Source organism: Lolium rigidum, chromosome 4 (genome assembly GCF_022539505.1).
Source record: "Lolium rigidum isolate FL_2022 chromosome 4, APGP_CSIRO_Lrig_0.1, whole genome shotgun sequence".
Classification (NCBI taxonomy): domain Eukaryota; kingdom Viridiplantae; phylum Streptophyta; class Magnoliopsida; order Poales; family Poaceae; genus Lolium; species Lolium rigidum.
The window spans coordinates 4,748,511-4,769,372 of record NC_061511.1 but is presented as its reverse complement, the minus strand read 5'-3'; the positions used below and the strand labels follow the sequence as shown (position 1 = coordinate 4,769,372).

At 43.7% G+C, this 20,862-nt stretch overlaps 3 protein-coding genes across 3 annotated transcripts; 1 reads left to right on the top strand and 2 right to left on the bottom strand.

Moving 5' to 3' along the window:
- The first annotated feature begins 662 nt into the window (after positions 1-662).
- LOC124646629 lies at positions 663-2,346 on the top strand. Its single transcript, XM_047186723.1, has one exon. The coding sequence runs from the start codon at positions 663-665 to the stop codon at positions 2,205-2,207; it is 1,545 nt and encodes a 514-aa protein (XP_047042679.1). The 3' UTR covers positions 2,208-2,346.
- Positions 2,347-8,228: 5,882 nt separating this feature from the next.
- LOC124708041 (60S ribosomal protein L11) lies at positions 8,229-10,165 on the bottom strand. Its single transcript, XM_047239732.1, has 5 exons — positions 10,083-10,165; positions 9,871-9,978; positions 9,600-9,642; positions 9,296-9,491; positions 8,229-8,584 (listed from the first exon to the last, which is right to left on the bottom strand). Exons 1-5 carry the CDS (start codon positions 10,083-10,085, stop codon positions 8,392-8,394), a joined length of 543 nt encoding a protein of 180 aa, XP_047095688.1. The 5' UTR covers positions 10,086-10,165; the 3' UTR covers positions 8,229-8,391.
- A 3,995-nt stretch (positions 10,166-14,160) lies between these two features.
- LOC124646628 (putative pentatricopeptide repeat-containing protein At1g53330) lies at positions 14,161-15,537 on the bottom strand. The gene has a single exon (XM_047186721.1). The coding sequence runs from the start codon at positions 15,535-15,537 to the stop codon at positions 14,161-14,163; it is 1,377 nt and encodes a 458-aa protein (XP_047042677.1).
- Positions 15,538-20,862: the final 5,325 nt, after the last annotated feature.

Sequence of the window (20,862 nt, the reverse complement as noted above, 5' to 3'; positions counted from 1 at the left end):
ATGGTGCGGACCTCGCGCGGGAGCCGGGCCATGCGTTGCTCGTCCTCGGGGTCGTCTTCTTTCGTCGTGGCGGCGCGTCCCTCGCCATGGACGCGGTGGTCGCGCGACGTAGATCGCGATCTGGCGTCCGACGACATGGTGGTGGGTGTCGGGGTAGGAGGGTGGGTAGTTTGGAGGAGCTGGGGAAGGGAGGGTGGGTGTTGACTCGCTCTGATACCACCTTGTCAGGACCCCGGAGATCCTAACGACGTCGATCGGAGAGGGGGAAGAAGGGGAGCTCCGGCGGCTCGGATCTACGCATCTACGACATGGTAAAGTAAACAGACAAGGAAAATAACTTAGGGTTTCTATTAGCGTGCCTCCCATCCTCCCACTTCTACTCTTTTATATCCAAAGAGTAGGACCACGCTGATTAACAATCTGAGCTTATTACAACATAAACACGCTTAGCGCGCGAAAAGTAGAGGTTCAAAAAGTAAAGACATCCTGAGTGTTTGTTGCCGAAGCGAAGGATCTGGACCGTCCATTGCTGAAGGGGTGTCGATGCTGTGGACTGTTCCTGACAGCGCTGGCGGCGTTTATTTGGGGCTTCGGGTGTGGAGTAGAGACGCAAGAGTTGTGAATTTGGCCACTGGATCGCAACACACTCGCCGTCGGCGCTTATGGCCAGGAGCACGAGGGGTCCAATCCTTCGGCGGCGGCCTCCGCAGGCTGCTCGCCATCGCCATGGCCATGAAGACCGGATCAGCGTCCTCCCCGACGATCTCCTCCTCCTCCTCCTGCGCAAGATCGACACCCACACGGCACTCGGCGTCGGGACGCTCTCTAGGCGCTGGGCCCACCTCCCCCGCCAGCTCCCCGACCTCGACTTCAGGGTCGGCGACATACTCTCGCCGCGCTATCACAAATGGCTCCTCGTCGGCAACGGATCTGAGTCAGAGTACGGATGGCAAACCTCGGAGGAGGAGATCAAGCCTAACATCCGGCGGTTCGAGCGCCGGGCCATGCGCTCCTTGGTCAGATCCGTCCAGAGCTTCTTGGACGCTGGCCATGACGGTCGGCGGGTCAACAGGCTGAGGCTCGAGTTCTTCACCACCCACAACACCGCCTGCATCAACCGTCTCCTGGCCAAGGCCATCGATGCTTGGGGGGGCGTTTCTCTCGAGGTTCTTGCCAAGCCAATTCACGGGGAACGGCAAGTCCACGCTTTTCCCAGCCATGGCCTCTGTGAGGAACCCCGCGCGTCACGCCTGCGAAGCCTCAAGCTTGGAGGCTGCGTGCTGCCGCCCCTGCACGAGTACAGCTCACTCAGTACCCTCGTCCTGCAAGACATGCCAGAGTCGACACCAGGGGCAGCCTACGAGGGCGTCTTCACCTCGTGCCCGCAGCTGCAGGTGCTGCATCTCATCTCCTGTCAGAGCGGAGACCAAATCATCGTGGACGCCCCCAGGTCACAGATAAGGGAGCTGGTTCTGGACAAGTGCGAGTTCATGCGGTTATGCATGAGGGATCTTCCCTATCTCGAGAGGCTAGCCTCTCTGGGAACAAGAGTGTTGTTTGAGTCCGCTTCATTTGCCTGCCTCAGGCAATATAACCTCACGTTGGGCTTCGGCGACGATCTGGGAGAATATGGCCATGTCTTTGTGAAGATCCTCAAGGCGCAGCTTGGCTTGTTTTTTGGACACGCCATGGAAATCACCAACTTGGTTATCCGGTTCACTGGACCTGGCAGATGGATCGTGCCCTCCAGCTCCCCGGCCACATTTTTACCTAACCTCAGGCGGCTGCTGGTCGCCGATGTGCCTTCGTCCTGGGATGTCTCATGGCCCCGTCTCCTGCTTGAGACAGCGCCTTCCCTCCACACCCTTCATGTACACGTTGATCCCTCCTTAGCGGAGCCTGGCGATGAGATACCCTGGCAACCCACCATGCTTCGGCACCATCACTTGAAGGAGTTTGTGATGGTTGGTTTTCAAGCAATGGAGAGGCAGCTTTATCTTGTCAAATTTGTTGTGGAAGTATGCACAGCTCTGTGTCATGTCGCCTTGTTCAAGGATGGGCATGTTCAGGACAAGGGGCACTGGGACTGGGAGCTGATGACGGAGCAATACTCGTGGACCCAAGAGGAGAAGGGCACCATGCTGAACCAGATCATGGATGGGGTTTCTTCCTCTTCAATAGTTCCTAGCCAACTGGTTTTTGGCTGATCAAGTCCTCTCATGTTTCTTCATTTGTTTCAAGCAATCAAGCCTCCAGTCATGCTTTCCATATCCCTATTTGATGCCATGTAATGTTTTGTGATCTTCACTCAAACAATATGCAATTGCAGTGTGTTTTTGAAGGAAACTCTATAGTCTATTTGTTAAATATTTCATATCCACTAAGATTCTAACAAGCTACCATAATGATGCCGGGTATGATTAATTCAATCCGACTGAGATTTGCAAAATTATTCTGCTTATTATAGGAGTTGTGACAACACCAGACTGTTTGGCAGAACACGCACTTATTCCTTTACTTGCATTATATTTGCATTCTTGCAGCTTCTTTTCACAAAAAATAGCTAGTATTGAATTGTTCATATGACAAGCTTTTATCTATGATAATAATGCCTGGAATGATTGAATCAATTTGACTCTTGTTTGCAAGATTACTCTGCTTAGAGGAGTTGCGGCAACGTTAGACTGTTTGGCAGAACATACTGTTAATTCTTTTGTCCAGCAAACACCAAATTAGAAATCATTGGCAAGCAATCAAATTAAATTGGTCTGGACTATCACTATTATGATTGAAATCTAGTTGCTGCCACCAAAGTGAGGAGCTCCCATAAAATGTATGATGTTAGTCATTTGGTTAAAATTTTGTAAGCTATCTTCAGGGGATCACATTCTACTTACCATTCTAATATCTTTCACCTGAGGTAGGATCTTCTGGATTGTGTCTCAATACAAAGCCCAGTAAATTCACAGGAGTGCCATGAACCTTGATAGGTTGCCATGGAAGAAGGTACTTTCTCAGTGCCTTCCATGAATTATAGTCCCAGTTTCTACACAGACTGAACATTTTGATGCACTGGATTGTTTGAAGCTATCTTTACGGAGACTGGACATTTTTATGCAGAGCATTGTTTCAAGCTTCTTTTATTCAGACTGAACTGTATGTAGTAACCAGTCTATTGTCTCTGACACATGCTAAAAGATCTATGTCCAAACTGCATATAGCCTTATGATCTGGCCATATTTACAAGCAGGCCTCCCTCTTTGGTGATCAATGGTGCTGTCAGCTATGCATCCAAGGAAGGTTTGTTTATTCCCTTGTTTTCCGTAGGCAGTTTTATATCATTCTTGTTACTGAGTACTGAATAGTATCTGTCCCTGCATGTCTTCGACAGGATGTGTAATGCTTTTTTAGATGAAACACATGTTTGCTTGGGTCATATTCATGTAGACAAACTCATCGATGAATATTTTGTTATTCGGTTCAAATTTGATGCTTTTCTTGACATCTTCTATTGTATAGTTGTTCAAGTGTCATTCTATTGGTTCAACTTTAATTTAGACAAGGAACTGGTTTATCTACTTTTTATTGGCTTCAGCCATTGTTATGCAACTAAGTGCTTTCTGCAATTTCTACTATTCGTTGGCATTTTCTTTTCTTTAGACTGGCTGTTTTGCATGCACTGCTGTATTACTCCATCCTAATTGTTTTTTGTTGAGCATTGCAAACTATTTATGGGGCTAAAAAAAGGTGAGACCACTTCCATGCTATGCACTTCAGGATTCTGTAGGGATTCTACTTGGCAGAGTAGTAGTCGAATTACTATGTTTCACAAAGCTCTATTGCAATTTTTGTGCTTCCTGATTGGAAAATAATGGCCTGGATATGGGCAGCGGCAGGGGAGAGGAGACCGAGGGGAGCTTTTTTCCAGGGTTTAGAGGGCCTCGGGGCCCTGGAGGGCTGATAAGCGATTCGAGGAAAAATTGAAAGATGATGATTATATGTTAACTCAAACTCGATCGGGTTACACACACACCACTAGTTAACATAGACCGGGCTATGAGCTGCTAAAATGTAAGCTGCTATGTTCCCAACTATATGGGCCTTTACACGCCACGCTGATCGCTTCATCCACGATTAAGCAGGCTTGATATCTGCCCAGCACGCGATTGGAGACACAGTCAACCACATACTGTCAGCCACTTTCAAGGATAGTGGGCATATTAAGACTTGCCGCAATACTACGGCGATCTCATGACTTCACCTTCAGCATCATTACTACGGCGATCGATTGGGCTCCAGGCCGAGAGGATTGGTTTCCCGTTCCAGTCATGAACAATAGCGCCCCAATGTCCAGTACCTGTTTCAGCTAGGAAAGAAGCATCAGTGTTTATTTTAAAGCAACCTGGTTGCGGTTTACACCACAAACGGTCTTGTTGGTTTCCATCATTGGCTTATTCTCCTTAGGGATTTGTTGGTCAATTTTACATTTCCCTTTCCTATCCTGTTCTTGAGCTCCATTTTTAGGTGCCATGCCCTCCACCAAATAAAATGAAGTTGGCTTCTCGTGTCTTCTTTCTGATTTGCAAGTACGTTAAGCACCCAATCATGCCCGGAATATATTAGCTCTTCTTCCTTGGGGATATCCCAGAACTCTGGCATGGCTAGACGCAGGGCATGATTCTTAGGACAAGACATAACCGCATGGTATTCAGTTTCAGCTTCAATATGTGACAGGTTTCTACTGCACTATTTATTCTCTTGCATTATTTTGGACCCCTAGACCCTGGGTTGCAAGTTTCCAAGCAAACATTAGATGTTCGAAATTTATGTGACATGTGATTACTTATTTTGAATGCACGATTTAGTGCTGTAGTTTGTGCACAAATTATATACAGAAACGACTAATTAATAATCTATCACTGTTAACAAGGTACAGAATCATTTGAACAGCCTAACATAATCGACCAACATGTACCATCGTGAATCAGTGTCCACTGGTCGTCTGGTACACATCAAGAATGTTGGAATTAATAGCCTTCATCTAGATTGTGCCCAGTTAAATTTCAAAAATTAGAGAGAAATCAATGGGCTGGGCAGGAGTTTTGTCTAAACCGCATCTCCTTCTATTTTTCCGCCGAGCAGTTTATTACTCTTATCCACCCGCATGAACTGCTCATACGTTTAGCTGCCGACCTTCTCCCATGCCTTTCCATACAGCAGCTTCTACACCCCAGGTACTGTTAGCCTATTCAGAGTTTAAGCCTGCACTAGCTTTTACATTCTTTGTATTTTCCCATTTTGTTGGATGTCCCTGAAGGGACACTTCGATATGTTTGCCTTGGTCGTGCTTTGCATATCATTTGGTAAGACAGTAAGCATTATATTTTTCTATCTTTTCAGATCAAGCTGGGGGAATAATGCCATATTTACCAATGTCCTCCTCGGAGAACAGTGAAGTGGCCCAGGATCTGCTGTTGCAACAGGCTAGTATGGAGACAAGCGAAGCGAGGGAATGGGGGAAGGAGGAGGGTGAATGGAAAGAGGATGACGATGACTAGGGGGAGGGGGAGGGTGAATGGAAAGAGGATGATGATGACGAGGAGGAGGGCGAATGGACAGAGGATGATGATGACGAGGAGGAGGGCGAATGGACAGAGGATGACGATGACGAGGAGCAGGGTGGATGAACAGAGGATGACGATGACGAGGAGCAGGGTGGATGAACAGAGAATGACGATGACAAGGAGTCGGGAGAGGAATTGGAGAAAGATCTAGAGCATGTGCATAATTTGTTTGGCATGTGCTCCAAGACCATTGATATTGGGGACTTCGACTGTGCCGTATTATTCGCCGTCAGCACTCTCCAGTGCAGGTGAGAGTTCCTTCCACTTGCCGATCTTACTCTAAGCCTAATTCAAGTGTGCATACAAATGGATTGTTGGACACAAACTTCCAATCAGTTCAGCTCCCTAGTGAAATTCTGTTGGTGCTTTAGTTGTTTCTTGCTTTGACCAGGGCCTTGCTTTGACTTATGTACTTTGAGAGGCCAATTAAGCTAGGGTTTGGAGGTTCTACGGATTACAGCAACGTGCCTTGGCAATAATTGGCACTTGACCTTCTTCTGCTATGATGTGTGAATGATGATCAGTATCAGGTCTAGGTGCATTTACTTCAAGGATAGGTGTTACCCCGTTGAGATTTGAGAAATGTGATATGTTTTCCTGTTCTAGTAGTTAATGACAGTGCAGTTTATTTTTTTGCTACTTGAAGAAACTACAATCCATAATTTGTGGGCACACCAATATTCATAATTTTTACACACACCAGGCAGTTATTACAAAAAAGGCAAATCAGAAGTGTGCATAGATCAAACCTTCTTGTTGAGATGGTAGTGGAGCTAGTATTGTTTTTGTAGCTCTATCCCAGAGTGCACTATTTTTCATGGCCTTATGTCGCACTGTTAACAAATTTGCACCTTTGTTGTCACCCAGGTTTTCATGTCATGGGAGACTTTCTCCGAAGTGTGCTTACACATACTATATATATGGATGTACTTTGCTATACAAACCTCTACCTGACAGCAAACCATCTTCTGGGAGAGATGATGTTGAAAATGTGATCAATGTGATGCCATTATCTGATAACCTCGGTACTGTCATATCACACTAAAAGACATTCTTTCTCCTGTTTACATGTGTAGCTGATAACATCATTTCTCCATCTATACAAACCTCTACCTGACAGCAAACCATCTTCTGGGAGAGATGATGTTGAAAATGTGATGCCATTATCTGATAACCTCGGTACTGTCATATCACACTAAAAGACATTCTTTCTCCTGTTTACATGTGTAGCTGATAACATCATTTCTCCATCTGTTTATAACTTCTGAAGAGTATAAATAATAAACGGCTATATGTATTGTATATACTTTTGTAGAGAGAAGTACAATTTACCCCCCTAAACTTGTCTCAAAGTTTAGCTTACAATTCTGAACTTTACTTTTGTTTAATTTTCAACCCTGAATTCTAAAACCGGTTCAGAATCACCCCTTTCATTGTCTTAAGCTGGTTTTTCTTGTCACATAATTTATTGTATTGGTAAAATAGTGCGTACATGTATTCTGTATTCTGTGTCTTTAACTCTTCATCTTCAATTATATGCTTCATCTTAAACTCTTCACTTGCTGGAATAAAAATGCCTCCCCCGCGGCTCGATATGCTGCGTGGTGGTTGCCCTGTGGCAAAAGACTGGGCACGACTGGTGATGTAGAGGGTAGACGCCGGGTGTTATTGTCCGATGGAGGCACTCCTCTGTAGTCGCCATGGCCTCGTTTCAGGGAGGAAGACGATCATGATGAGGCATGAGGTGATCATGCGATATGGAGAGAGAGGAAGTACATGTAAACTGTATGTTGATGGCACAGTATATATGGAGAAAACTCGCTAACTGGCAAGAAAAACTGGTTCTAAACTTATCAAAAAGGGTAAAAGGTTCAATTCCAAACATTGAACTAAAGTAAAGTTGAGGGTTGTAATCTAAACTTTGAGACAAGTTTAGAGGATAAATTGAACTTCTCTCTACTTTTGTACACCGACTCATGGGTATGGTTGTTTCCGGCGCCGTCTATTTATTTCTCGAGATTCATACCCATCATGGTAGATTAAAATATTTCTTCTCTCTTTATTCGAATCTAAAAGCACAATGAAGGATGACGGAAAAACACACACACCTCTACACCTATGCATGGGTGTACAAAATCCACTCTCTTGTAGTACTGCATTTGCAAATCAAATGTATTGCTTTATGGGAGCCTTGAATGCATCTTTTTATTTTTTTAACTGGTGTTATGTGGTACAATATTTTTGGTTCAGCTATTAGCCATCTAGGCTGATATATTTATTTCTTCCATTCTTATTCTGTTCAGATTTTGATCCACTGCAAGCACTTCATCTTCCTCGATCATATCACTGCAAGCAGTAGTCTGCGCTTCCTCTTCCTCAACCCGGCATGTTAGAATGCATCTTTGTGATTGCACGTATAAATATGCTTAGAAACTCAGGATTTTTCTCCGTCTATACTTCTATACTTGGTAACAACTAGCAAATGCGTGCACAATCAGATTGACATTTATAGTTGTGGGCCTATTGCTGGTAAAAAATGATACGAGCAAGTAAACTGAATAACATCAGCTAGCAAAGAATTCATGAAATAGTAGATTGGGAAAATGAGACCAAAGAAAGGATCTGATGGAATTATAAACGCAGGTCAACTCAAACAGAGGCAAAATTGACAGTGCACTTTGTATCCAATAAACATATGATTCCATTATCCAGAAGACACTCTGAATGACTAGAATTCTGAAGGACAACTTCTTCACTCAAAAGATTACTAACTCGCGTGGGACTTGTTGAGGATGACACCCTCGTACTTGACCTGGAACCACTTCATGGCATCTTCCTTCGTCACCCTTTGGTGAATACCAATGCGGGCCTTGCAACGGCGCCGACGAGAAACACGGTATCCAGCACGCTCCAGAACAACGAAGAAATCCATACCATAAATACCAGTTGAGGGGTCATACCTGAGAATTATTCCAGCAAATTGTAAGTATATAAGCAACAGGAATTAAGGGCATCACCACATAGCATGCAAACGCAATATCACAAAACACTTCTCTAAGAAAATGGTCAAGAGTTTTGACAGCAAAATATAACCGATATAAACTAACTCTCAGAAATGAGGACATTCCATTTATTTGCTTGAAAAGAACAAATTAATATATGAAACACATCCCTAACTTAGGAGGCAGAAGAATAGAAATTGTACTGGGTAACAAACACTACCGTACACAACAAGATAGAGAAAGCTTGAGAACTTTAGCAGGGAAGCACATTTAAGGATACAAAACAGTATCTTATCATAGTTACTTATCATGAATTAATGATTACATATTAAGGATTCTTGAAACATGAGCATTAATAATTCCATGTCATGTTCAGAACATCAGCAAACACGATAGAGAGCGCTTCAGAACAAAAGCATGGAAGCACTTTAAGGATATAAAACAGTATCCAATCATGCTTACATATAAAGAATTCTTAAAACATGCAAACTAACAATTCCATGTCTTGTTCTAATAGTAGCATGTTTGTCACACAAGATTCTTTATGTTGCAAACTTGCCAAAGTACACCCAAACACATATCTAAAGTTAACTAAACAAACTGTCTAAATCAGATAATTGGCGCATCTGAACTGAAAGAAGAACAAAGAGTACAGGAAGGCCATCTTACTTCATGCCAAGATCAATGTGCTCCTGGATACCAAACCCAAAGCAGCCAGTGTCACTGAAGTTCCTCCTGAGCAGCTCGTACTCCTTCACCTTGAGCCCACTTTCGAGAAGCTGCATTGCCTTCTCACCCCTGATGGTGACGTAGCAAGCGATCTTCTCATTACGACGGATACCGAAAGACCTCACAGTGTACCTAGCTGGAAAGATGAAACAGCCATCGCCAGTGAGCACCACTAGCTTGTTGACACAGCTCCAATTTTGAAATTTATCATCAGGCAAAATTTAGCTTGTGGACACGATCTTACCCTTTGAGAAAACTGGCGACTGCCCGCTCAGCTGCTCCAACACCTGATAAAGAAAAATCGCATAAATGAACATTACCTCTAAATATAAAGAAACTTAAATGTGCAATCACGCACTAGACTTAAACCGCAGAGAATTCTTGTCAGTTTTCATTTCGAGTAAACTGTGCAATTCTAGATCTAAGAAGCAGGCAAGTGAAGCGACATCGAATGGTTTTTGTATCATAGAGGAGCTTATGTCCGGGTGAATGGGTTGGGGGGGGATTGATGATACCTTGGAGGCGCGAGTGAGGCGATCACCGCTCTCGCCGACGGAGATGTTGAGCACGAGCTTCTGCACCTTGATATCCCGCATCGGGTTCAGCTGCTTCTTCTCCGTCGACTGCGAGAACCAGGCACGTAAGGAAACATCGCCGGTGGACGAACATCAAGACACAAACGTAAATGCCGAGCGTTCGCGCCGTGTGAGGAGGAGGAGGAGCTCACCATGGTGATCTGAACGGGGAGGCCGCCGGTGGAGAGGGAGCCGAGGAAGAGAGGGGTTAGCTGGGGCTGTAGTGTGTGGCTGCGGCGGCGGAACCCTAGAAATCTCACGGCTTTTATATAAGGAGCGCCGCGGGATGCTTCGACGGAATGGCGTGGGGACTTGGAGCGGTCCGATCGAAGGATGGACGGCTAGGATATTGAGCTTGGCTCAGGCTGTCTTGCTAGCTGGGCCGTTGAGGTTCTCTGGCCCAGTCAGCTTGCTGGACCGGACTCTTGGGCTCGTGGTCTTCGATGTCCATACTGAATTTAACACATTAGCTTCTTATAGAGGTAAGAGATTTTGCAAAAAAAAAAAAAAACAGTAGAGGTAAGAGATGGAAACTATTGCCGAAATTCAAGTACCATTCGTGTTAGTTGTTTTTTTTTAGAAATGGGGGATAAGCACACCGGGCTACTGCATCAATCGATGCACGCAGATTGTTTTACTACGAGATTTAAATAGCATTCATTTTACAACTCAATAATAACAGAAGACCAAAACATAATCGACCAACATAAAGGAAACAGCCAGAAGCAGATTTGGTGAACATGAGCACCAGTGCTCTCAATTTTTAAAATATTAAAAAAAAATTATATCTACGTTTCAAAAAAATCATCACATGTATTCCATGAATACTTGTGCAAAGTTTTGGTAAAAATTGCATTGTATTTTGAGCTACAGGGAAAAAACAAGTTTATGGCTATGTATAGGGGTGTATATTTGTCAGAAATTTATCTTTTTTGTATAGCTCGAAATATAACATATTTTTCTCCAAAATTCCTATCGTATCTTCGGAATGTTTATATGTATGTGGACATTTAAAAAAAAAATTGGAATCCAAATAATATGATTTTAAAGCACCATGAGCGCTGATGCTCATGTGCCAAAGGCACTTTTCGCAAAAGGCACGGCATATGGCAACTATCCATTCCGCGGTCTACTAGTAGCCGCCAACCAGCCTACTTGTATATATTCTGAGCAACCATCAACATCCGGTTGCATCCAGTAGCCATAGACTCACGCCGATTCGATGGCAGTAGGAAAGACCATAGCTGAACCCAATGTATATTCAAAAGAATAACATGCAAAAGAATTGTGCCTCTTATCTTGTTAAAATAATGTTGTTTGTAAATAACCAAATAGACCAGCAACTCCTTGGAGGTTTGATTAACCTCGGAGATTTTGGATGGCCGCATGAACACCATAAGGGATGGAAATCATAGGTCATTGACATATAGTGGCCGTGCATACACGCCTCAGAAGGAGGGCTATCAAATCACTTCTTTATTGATGCACCGCGGAGGGAAAATACCATGATAGCGATATGACGAAATTGGAAGAAACAATAAACCACTAGCTCCTTGACAAGTGACAATGACCGTGAAAGCCAAGCAAGCGCGAGGGTAGAGCTAGGGGAGCATTATTCAGTAGACCGCTGCCTCCGCGGTCGAGATACAAATGGTAAAGACAAGCAGAAAGCCAAAACTACGAGTCATGCATAGATTTGTTGTGCCCCCACCTTCGAGTCCCCAACAACTAGAAGGCTAACAAAGACGAGGGGAACCGGTGTAAATGGGGGTGTTAGTAGCAAACCATTTTCAAGTTGTAATGTTGTGCACCTCTAAACCTTAGGCCAATACCACGAAATATGCACCAACTCAATACTCAGATGTTTCAATTCCCTCTTAGAAAATGTAGGATGGTTGCTATTAATTGGCCGTCAGCTATATTTTGAAGACAAAGAATAGAGCTTGCTTCCAAGATATATATCCAAAAGATCCCATTGACTTGATTTACCTTCACTTCTGTTGGTAAGGTATGCGGGTGAGCACGCCACCCATGATCCACCCGCATTTGAAACTCGGACTCAGCGAGGTACTTTAATTTTTTCGAGAATACACCATGAAGAGGTGTATCGATCATATATAAGGGTGCGATGTACTTAGATTGTTTCTTCTATAAGCCACCAAAGGCATATGCATATAGCACATGATCTTGAAGGGGAGAGTTGGAGTAGGTCCAGTAGGAGGCTAGAGCAAACAACATGCTCCCTGTGCTTGATTCAGAACAGGACGATGTTGTTGATTCCATGTATAGCTCTAAACATGAAGTTAATGGTGCTAATTTGACAAATGTGTATGTAAGCTAGCATAGGGAGATGGCTATATTTGTCTTTTGGGGATCATAATTTGTCCACGTACCTCGGAGCATCTTGAACGGATAAACTCTACCTTTTCTCAATAAACTCCCATTTCCAAGTTTCTCCGGTCAGCTTTTCTTTTGCTAAAAACGCCTCAATTTTTCTTTTCCACGAACAAATTGACCTGCAAAGATCCTCATGTTTGCAGCTTCCAACTTCACTGCAGCACACCTCATACGTTCTCTTTATGCGATTTACTTTGGCCGTTGCTCTACATTTTAATTGGTTTATCGAAAACTGTAGGGGTGGCGACCCTGACAATAGAACAAAACCAACTCCAATCCGAGTCCTGCATGGTGGGTTTGTTAGTTTGTACAGCTACTTCAGTTGAACAGGTGATGAGGGTACTTCTACAAATGAGTTCACTAGCCAAGCACATGCACTATTATTACATGCTGTACATAGAACCGGTAAGAGCAAGGAACATCAAAGTAAATCGCAATCTGACAACATTCTGGATATTTTCATGCCTGCAGCATACTGAGTATTGTTCTTCTGTTGCAATTTTCCTCATACACACTTATGGGCAAACACAGTGCTTTGTTCTATGCAAAAAAAAGTTCTTTGAGACCATTTAAGGACTAAGAGATACTTCCTCTATTCCATATTAGTTGTCGCTGATTTAGTACAACTCTGTATTAAATCAGCGAAAACTAATATAAAATGGAGGGAGTAGGAACAAAAAGTATTAAAATAGGCATTAACTGGCAACCTCTTTCCAAGCAGTAGCTTCTTCCTGGATGCAGGTGATTAGAGTGGAGGAGTGCTCCTCTTCCCTGAATATTCAGCTATTTTCCAGCCATCTCGACCAAGAAATCAGAAGTACACATGTTTTGATATCTTCTGTCGTTCCGGACATTGGCAGCAAAGTAGTCTGTAGTCCAATACCCAACAATCTTATGAACTGGACGTCAATAAAAAATATTCATGATCCACAACTGGTTTACCGAAGATGAACGAGAGAGACTGCCCAGCCCAGGTTCTGAGTGTACTTATACAGAGATAATTTTGTCTGGGGATGTAGGATGGACATGGAAAACAAGTAGGTAGTAGTTTATTTGAACAACTCCGACAGAACATTCCAGTTTTGAAAGGTGTAGTAATTGATATGATACCTATAAGTCTGTAGAACTTGTCCTGTGTTTTCCCCAATCTTTACTCTTTCTGACACTTGCTAATTCTCGTAAATTACATCCCTTATTAATGCATAGCAAAAAAAATGTGGTATTTTACAGATAAGTAATGATATTGCCTTTTATTCTGTACATACTAGTTCAAAGTGAGTTACAAAACAGACTGTATATAAAGCCTGTGGAGATGTCAAAAGGTATTACGAAGAACACAATGGCATTTATGAGTCAATGAACAAGACATAAAAACAACAATATCTACATGAGCATATCAGAGAAGCAGTACAACGCAAAGGCATTAATGAGTCAGTAAGAGAACAAAAAATTAAAAACAAAAAATCTTCATAACCATATCAGAGAATCCTAAACAACAACATATACCTTCGATAGGGTTTTTATATGCTTGCATGAACAGTTTTTTATTATACTCCCGCTGGTGTGCTAAATCCATCCTGCATCCGAACTGCATCTATTATCAATGAACCCGCCTCAATATTTTACTTGTATTTGGCCCTGCCCAGTTGTCTTGATGTTCTTCATGGTCATCAATAATTAAGTTAACTTTCAGGTAGGAACTAACCTGAATTTGGTACGAAAGCCTGATAGGCAGCCTTGGCTAGCATATTGAGACATGGGGGGAGTTTAGTAGATAAAAGATCATAATAATTGTTATTAAACAACAACCGGACCAATCTAGTATCCAGATATCTACTGAGGTGATCTTAAACAATCCAGATGCTTATTTATCATCAGTTCTGCGGGATCCCTCAGCACACTGCTGAGAGCTTTTTCCCATCCATTTGACTCCAAAGCGTTCAACTTAGCGAGACGGCACAACACCGACTCCAGCAAGACAACATCCCCTTCCCGCTCAATTCCCTGAACAAACTTCCTCGCACCTTCCTTGCTTGGTGAAAACCCCTTAAAAACCATCTCATCCAAAACCTGATCTGCCTCATGAAACTCCCCAGCAGCACACATCCCATCGAATAGCATTCTGTAGGTCACCACATCAGGAGCGCAGCCCCTTCTTGGCATATCCTCAACCAACTCGTTTGCATCACGCCACCGCCCCAACTTGCACAACCCAGCAACCAACGTATTGTAACTCACCGCATCTGCCTTGCACCCACTCTTCAGCATGTCATCAAGCGCTGCAAATGCAGCATCCAAATCCCTCTCATCCTCACAGAAACCTGCAATCATTGCGTTGTGCACCACTCTATTAGCCGGAATACCCCTTCCCTTCATCTCTTCCAGCAAACTAACCACCTCCCCTTTCCGCCCCACCCGGAACAATGCCCTTACAAGGGTCGCGTAAATGGCCGAATCCAGTCCAAGCTCTATCCTCAGCGCCATCTCCTCTTTGAGACTCACCGCCTTGTCCACATCCCCCCGCTGGCAGAGACCCTTCATCAGACTGGCATACACATGAGCATTTGGCCTCATGTTGTATTGTTTAACCATCGCCTCCTTCAGGTCAAATGCCTCCTCGAGCCGATCGCAGTCGCAAAACGCGGCAACGAGGGTGCCAAACGTGATAACAGTCGGGGTGATCCGTCGCTGTAACATTTCGTCGAACAGGAGGCTGGCATGGTCGACGGAGGCGCCAGACGCCGCCACCGCGCGCATGAGGATGTTGTAGGTGCACGCGTCCGGGGAGATGGCGGCGTCGCGGCAGACAGAAAAGAGTTCGGGGAGGGGCGTGTGGCAGACGGCGAGTGCGTGTAGGAGAGTGTTGAGGGCGCGGGCGGTGCGGGGAGCGGGGAAGGCGGGGTGGGCATAGGCGCGGCGAGCGGCGGCGGGGAGGCGGGCGCGGCCGTAAGCTGATATGACGCAGCAGAGTAGGGGCTCGCGCGGCTGGAGAGAGGAGGCGCGGAGGCTGGAGAGGAGGGACTCCATGGCCGGAAAGAGGCGCGCGGCGGCGAGCTTGGAGATGATGAGGTCGTAGCAGAGAAGGGAGTAGCGGAACGGGGTGGAGGCGGCGTTTGGCGGACTGAGGAAGAGTCGGAGTGCAGCGGCGGGATCATGCTCCCGACGGAGTGCGGCGGCGAGGTGATACGACGAAAACTTGTTGCCGGCCATGGCGACATTCGTCATGGCTGCGTCGCCACTTGCGGGTACAGACCTTAGGGTACGTCAGGTTTAACCGATGACTATGACTCTAAAAAAAGGTTTAATACTCGGCGTCCTTGTTTTACATGTTTTTTCTTTAACTAAAAATTACTCTAAGTATACAAAATTTATTGTTTTAAAATTAGCTTCATTAGAAAACTTTTTTCAATATGAATCCAACGATGTCAATTACGTACAATATAATTAAAATTTTGTTGCTCAATTTGTTTATTCAAAGTTCATCTTGAAAATGTGTGTGCGACTTATTCATTGAAATGGAGTCATTAAAATGGGGTAGTACTATGATTGCCATATTAAATATTGCCGGAATTTTAGTCAAGTTTGTAGTGCTTGCCAGTAAATAGGTCGTATTGGAAAGAAAAATGATCAAGTTAACTCAAAATAATTATAAAGAGCATACCAAAGCTAATAACACTTGTGGTACCACAACTTGCACATGACGTGCAAATTAGTCCCATAAATTGCAAATGATGGTACCGCTGTCCCAAAACTTGTGGGAGACGAGCAAAAAAGTACAAAACCAATTTAGAGCTGACATGTGGCATTATACATTTTACACACAAGCCCCTACATATTTTTGTCAGAATTATAGTCAAGTTTGTAGTGCTTGCCAATAAATAGGTCATATTGGAAAGAAAAATGAACAAGTCAACTAAAAAGAATCATAAAGAGCATGCCAAAAGAGCTAATAACACTAGTAGTACCACAACTTGCACATGGGGTGCAAATTAGCCCCATAAATTGCAAATGATGGTACAATGGTACCAAAACTTGTATAAGAGGAGCAAAAAGTTCCAAAACCAATCTGGAGCTGACATGTGGCATTATACATCTTACACACAAGGCCCTGCATATGTTTGCATTGGACACATATGTTCTTAGTAGTACTATTTAGGTGCAGGCCCCACATGTCAGTAAATGAAGAAATAATTAAAAGTAACATCGTTCGTTGGCTTGGATGTTGTGGGTTTGAACTTAGGTCCAGGAGGTGTTGCCCCGCACGCACGTTATAACCACTTCAGCATACATGATGTGCAAATTAGTCCCATAAATTGCAAATGATGGTACCACGGTCTCAAAACTTGTATGGGAGGAGCAAAAAGGTCCAAAACCAATCTGGAGCTGATATGTGGCATTATACATTTTACACACAAGTCTCGCCGTGTAGTTGCACCGGAGCAGAGCCACAACCATCAACGAACTACATGAAGGATGTTCCAGACTTCGTTCTCAGGTACTGTGGCCGTGTAGTTGCACCGGAGCATATCCACAATCATCTTAGCCACTGGAGAGCACGTTGGGTTCATGTGGGCATGGTCAAACGGGCCGAGGGAGTGCGTTGGGTGGAAGAGACCACAACAATAATGATGGACAATGATGCCTACTTTGTCCACATCAAGGTTCGATCAATGCACCTAATTTTTTAGTCATGCACTCAATCATAAGGTGTGACAATATGAACTAACTATCTTTTTGTTTGCAGACTCACCTGAGGGACGGTGATCTCATCAACCAGCCCATTGTGAACTATGCTCAGATGAAGATGATCTACGTCGGTTGTGTGTCACAAGCACCCATCTCCCTCCCTACTATCCACCGTTCTCTTAGCCACCTCATGAAGCACAAGGCACGTTCCAACAGTTACCTTGTGACGAGCCCTGAGTGCAGTCCTAGTTTAGCCCAGTATTAGTTTCTTATTGTGCTGCTCGTTCTGGTGTTGATGACGGTGATGAACATCATGACGATGATGTATATTTTGGAAGTAGCTAGGTGATGAAAACTGATGCCAAGTATGTATATTTTTGTTGTAGCTAGGTATGACGAGGAGGTATACTAACCCCTCGGTTGATGAACTTCTGTTGCATCACGAGCAGTTTTTTGCGGACTCGTGGTGCAACAATGTAATCCACTACTAGAACTATGTTTATGTTGTTCTGCCTGAAATACTATTCCGCCGAACACCTTATGTGTAGTGCCCGTCGCTTTGGTAAGCTCACCATGAAGCGACATGGTAACCATATGCGGGGAAACGACGCATAACCAAACACTGACCAAAAACGTGAAACGCAAAAAAGACCCAACCAAACGTCGGGGCGTGGGTTTCTGCTACGATGCTCAAAAGAACTTGTTGACAATCAATCTAGTTGCACAACCTAACGTTTAGGTCACATTACCTCCTACAGCTTCTACGAAGCCCTCTCCACATGCAAGTATGCAATAGTAGTTTTTTAGGAAAAAAAATACAACCACGTCACGTTTGAGAGAGCCCATAAAAGAGCCCAAAGAGCTATAGTCTTTATATTAGCTCACATAGCTCTAGTTTTTTTTTTTTTGAGCCCACGAAACAAATTGATTTCTCCGGAGCTAGTTTCGCATTGTATGTCTCCGTGAATGGACTCTAGTTGATTTTGGATGCATGCAGGATGCATAGGCTCGGAATTCAGAAAAGCACAGCTGTGAACTGATGAGATTTGAAGGAGGATCCAGCCATCGCACGTGATTACCGACAGTACGGGAGTGCGAAGACGCCAAGAAAGCAAGAGAAAGAGGCATGCTTAGTGGGTCCATTCTGGAGAATAACCAGTCACAACGAGTCGTCTTTCTTCTCTACGGCCTGCTACTTTTCTTATCGCATGTTTCACGCCGAACAAGAATACAAAGGGCGATCACTGTAAAACAAAGATCCAATTGGTGATTACTGTAGATTTAAAGATCCAATCGGTGATGAGAACTCAAGTTGCGAGATCCTGCGGGCCAATATACTTTTGTGTTTTGAGGAGTGTTTTGAGGGGTGTTTTGGGTGAAAACATCAACCACCCAAAACACTAACCAAAACACTACAAAACCCTTTTCTTTCAAAACACTTGCCAAAACACTTGTTTGGAACACGGGTTTTACAAACTAGTGTGTTCAAGTGTATTAAAACAAATGGATAAAAAGACGTACAATATTTTTGACAGTTTAAACTACTCCCTCCGTCCAGAAAAAACTCCGCGGACTCTTCACACATTCAATTTTATAAAATACCCCTTCCTAATTCTAAATGTCTCGAATATGTCTGATTCAAGACATCTTCGCGTCCGGACGGCAGCGCGCCGCCGCTCCTTGGCGAGGGCGTCCGACACCGCAGCCCCTTGCCATCCTCCCAAACCCCAATTTAGTTACAATCTTGCATTGCTTATCCAAACCCGCAAGGAACAGATCAAGCTCTAACAAACAGAAGACATCAAGCACCTATGTTCCACCTACAAAAAATCCTACATGCACAGTTTTCTCGTTTCTTTTGAACAGCTCTTCTGGTAAGATGAACAACTAGTCTGCTAGCAGAAATGAGAGGAAAACAACAGATTGTGTAAAAACCAAGAACACCGGAAGTACAGCCATCTGACCCTTTTGTGCTCACTTCAGGATGGCATCAGCAGTACAGCAGACACACATCAGCAGCGTTGTATTTCTTTCGGAACCAACATACTAGCCGGAAGTACAGCCATCCTCCTCGCCAAGAACTAGACAGCCAAGAACCGGAAGGATGGGTCGCCGGTTGTGATGCGTCCCGATCTGGTCGAGGAGGGGCGGCGGAACTCCTTGGCCTGGCCTGTCCTGGTCGCGGGTGTCTCCGCCCTCGCCGGTGGTGATGAAGAAGTGGAGGGAGCTGCTGGCGGAGGCACGACGGCGGAGGGACGACGGTGGATGGACGGCACGATGGTCGCTTGCCCTGCGCCGCCAGGAGAAAACGCGAGGGGGGTGAGGCATTTTTTTCCACGCCAACCCGACTGGTCTTGGAGGGTTTTCTCGGGCCTGACCGGGCCAAAACCGGCCTACCGAACAGCCCACAAGTGTTTTAACGTGTTTTGAGGTGTTTTAATTGAGCCCGAAAATTACACCCGAAAACCGGCCCAAACCTGAGACAAAACACTGGCACCGAACAGGGCCTAATGGATTTCCTAAAACTTTTTCTTTGGAAGAGCTTTGCAAAAATCGCTTGTCCTGCTTTTCTCTTAAAACAAAACACTCCATGTTTCACCCGTCGAATCTGCACGTTTATTCTTGTGTATTCGCAGTGCTCTTTCACCAGAAGTATATCTTTTCCGTGCAACTGTACTTGTTCGTAAGTAAATTGTGGTATCCAAAATAGCCCATCAGTTAGTCTCTGACCCTAGTCAAGATGATACTAAAAAGAACAACTGAGATAAAGAATATATCGAAGTATTTAATTTTTGTAAAAGCTCAAAGTGATACAAAATGAAGCCAATCCAAGAAATGAGCAGAGATAAAAACATCAATTCAGAAAAAATATTCTATGTGACAAAAATATACAGAAAATTGAACCATAAAAATGATTGCTTCATGTTGAAAACTTGGGTTCAAAATTTCTCGGATGTATCAATTTTCATAAAAACCAACACATTCCATAAACTTCTTTAAAATTTCTCAATTATTTGTGAGTGAGTAGCTTCAATTTGTTACATTTTTTTTGGGAGAATTGTGATATTTGTACAAAAACCTAGAACATTATTATGTCGTACAAGTTTCTAGTTATTTATTTATTTATTCACATTCAGTTACCAATCACCTTTAGCCATTATGTTAATCTTTCATTTATGATCTCTTCGGTTTCTCATAAAAACAATAGTGCTAAGTGCTAACATCAGGTTGGGTGTTACTCACTCCACTCCATAAAGAACTAAAGTTGTAAACATCCACACGTTCTTCAAACATAGCTTTGAACACTAGTTGTTTTCATAATTAATTTCTAATACCTAATAAGTAGTAGACCTTACGATAAAAGTACATTCACGAAAATATACGAATATGGCTTATACGTAACCAATATAAGTACTACGCTTTCAAAAAAAAAAAAAAAAAAAAATATAAGTACTACTACTTAAGTTGGTATAAGTTGCGAAAGTTCAAATGGTTTGAGTAGGATCATGTTGCGAACTAAAGGATCTGGAATGCAAATTTGAACTATTTTTAAATACATTTACAACGAAACATGTGGAAACAGTTCAATCAAATAAGATTGCTGCAACCTGTGCCAACTACTACTCATGCATAACACGTACGATACGACTAAACTATAGGTTACTCAAGAGATGTCGGGCAACAGAGCTTAATTAGGAACATCGAAGGAACTAAACTAACCGAAAGTCTCCCGGAGAACAGGGCAAGGTGTTGTACTGAATTTCTTGTAGGGCGCTGGGTATGTATGATGGACCTAACCTTTGCTTTCAAAATATATAATCCGAATGCTAACAATTGCTATCAAACAAT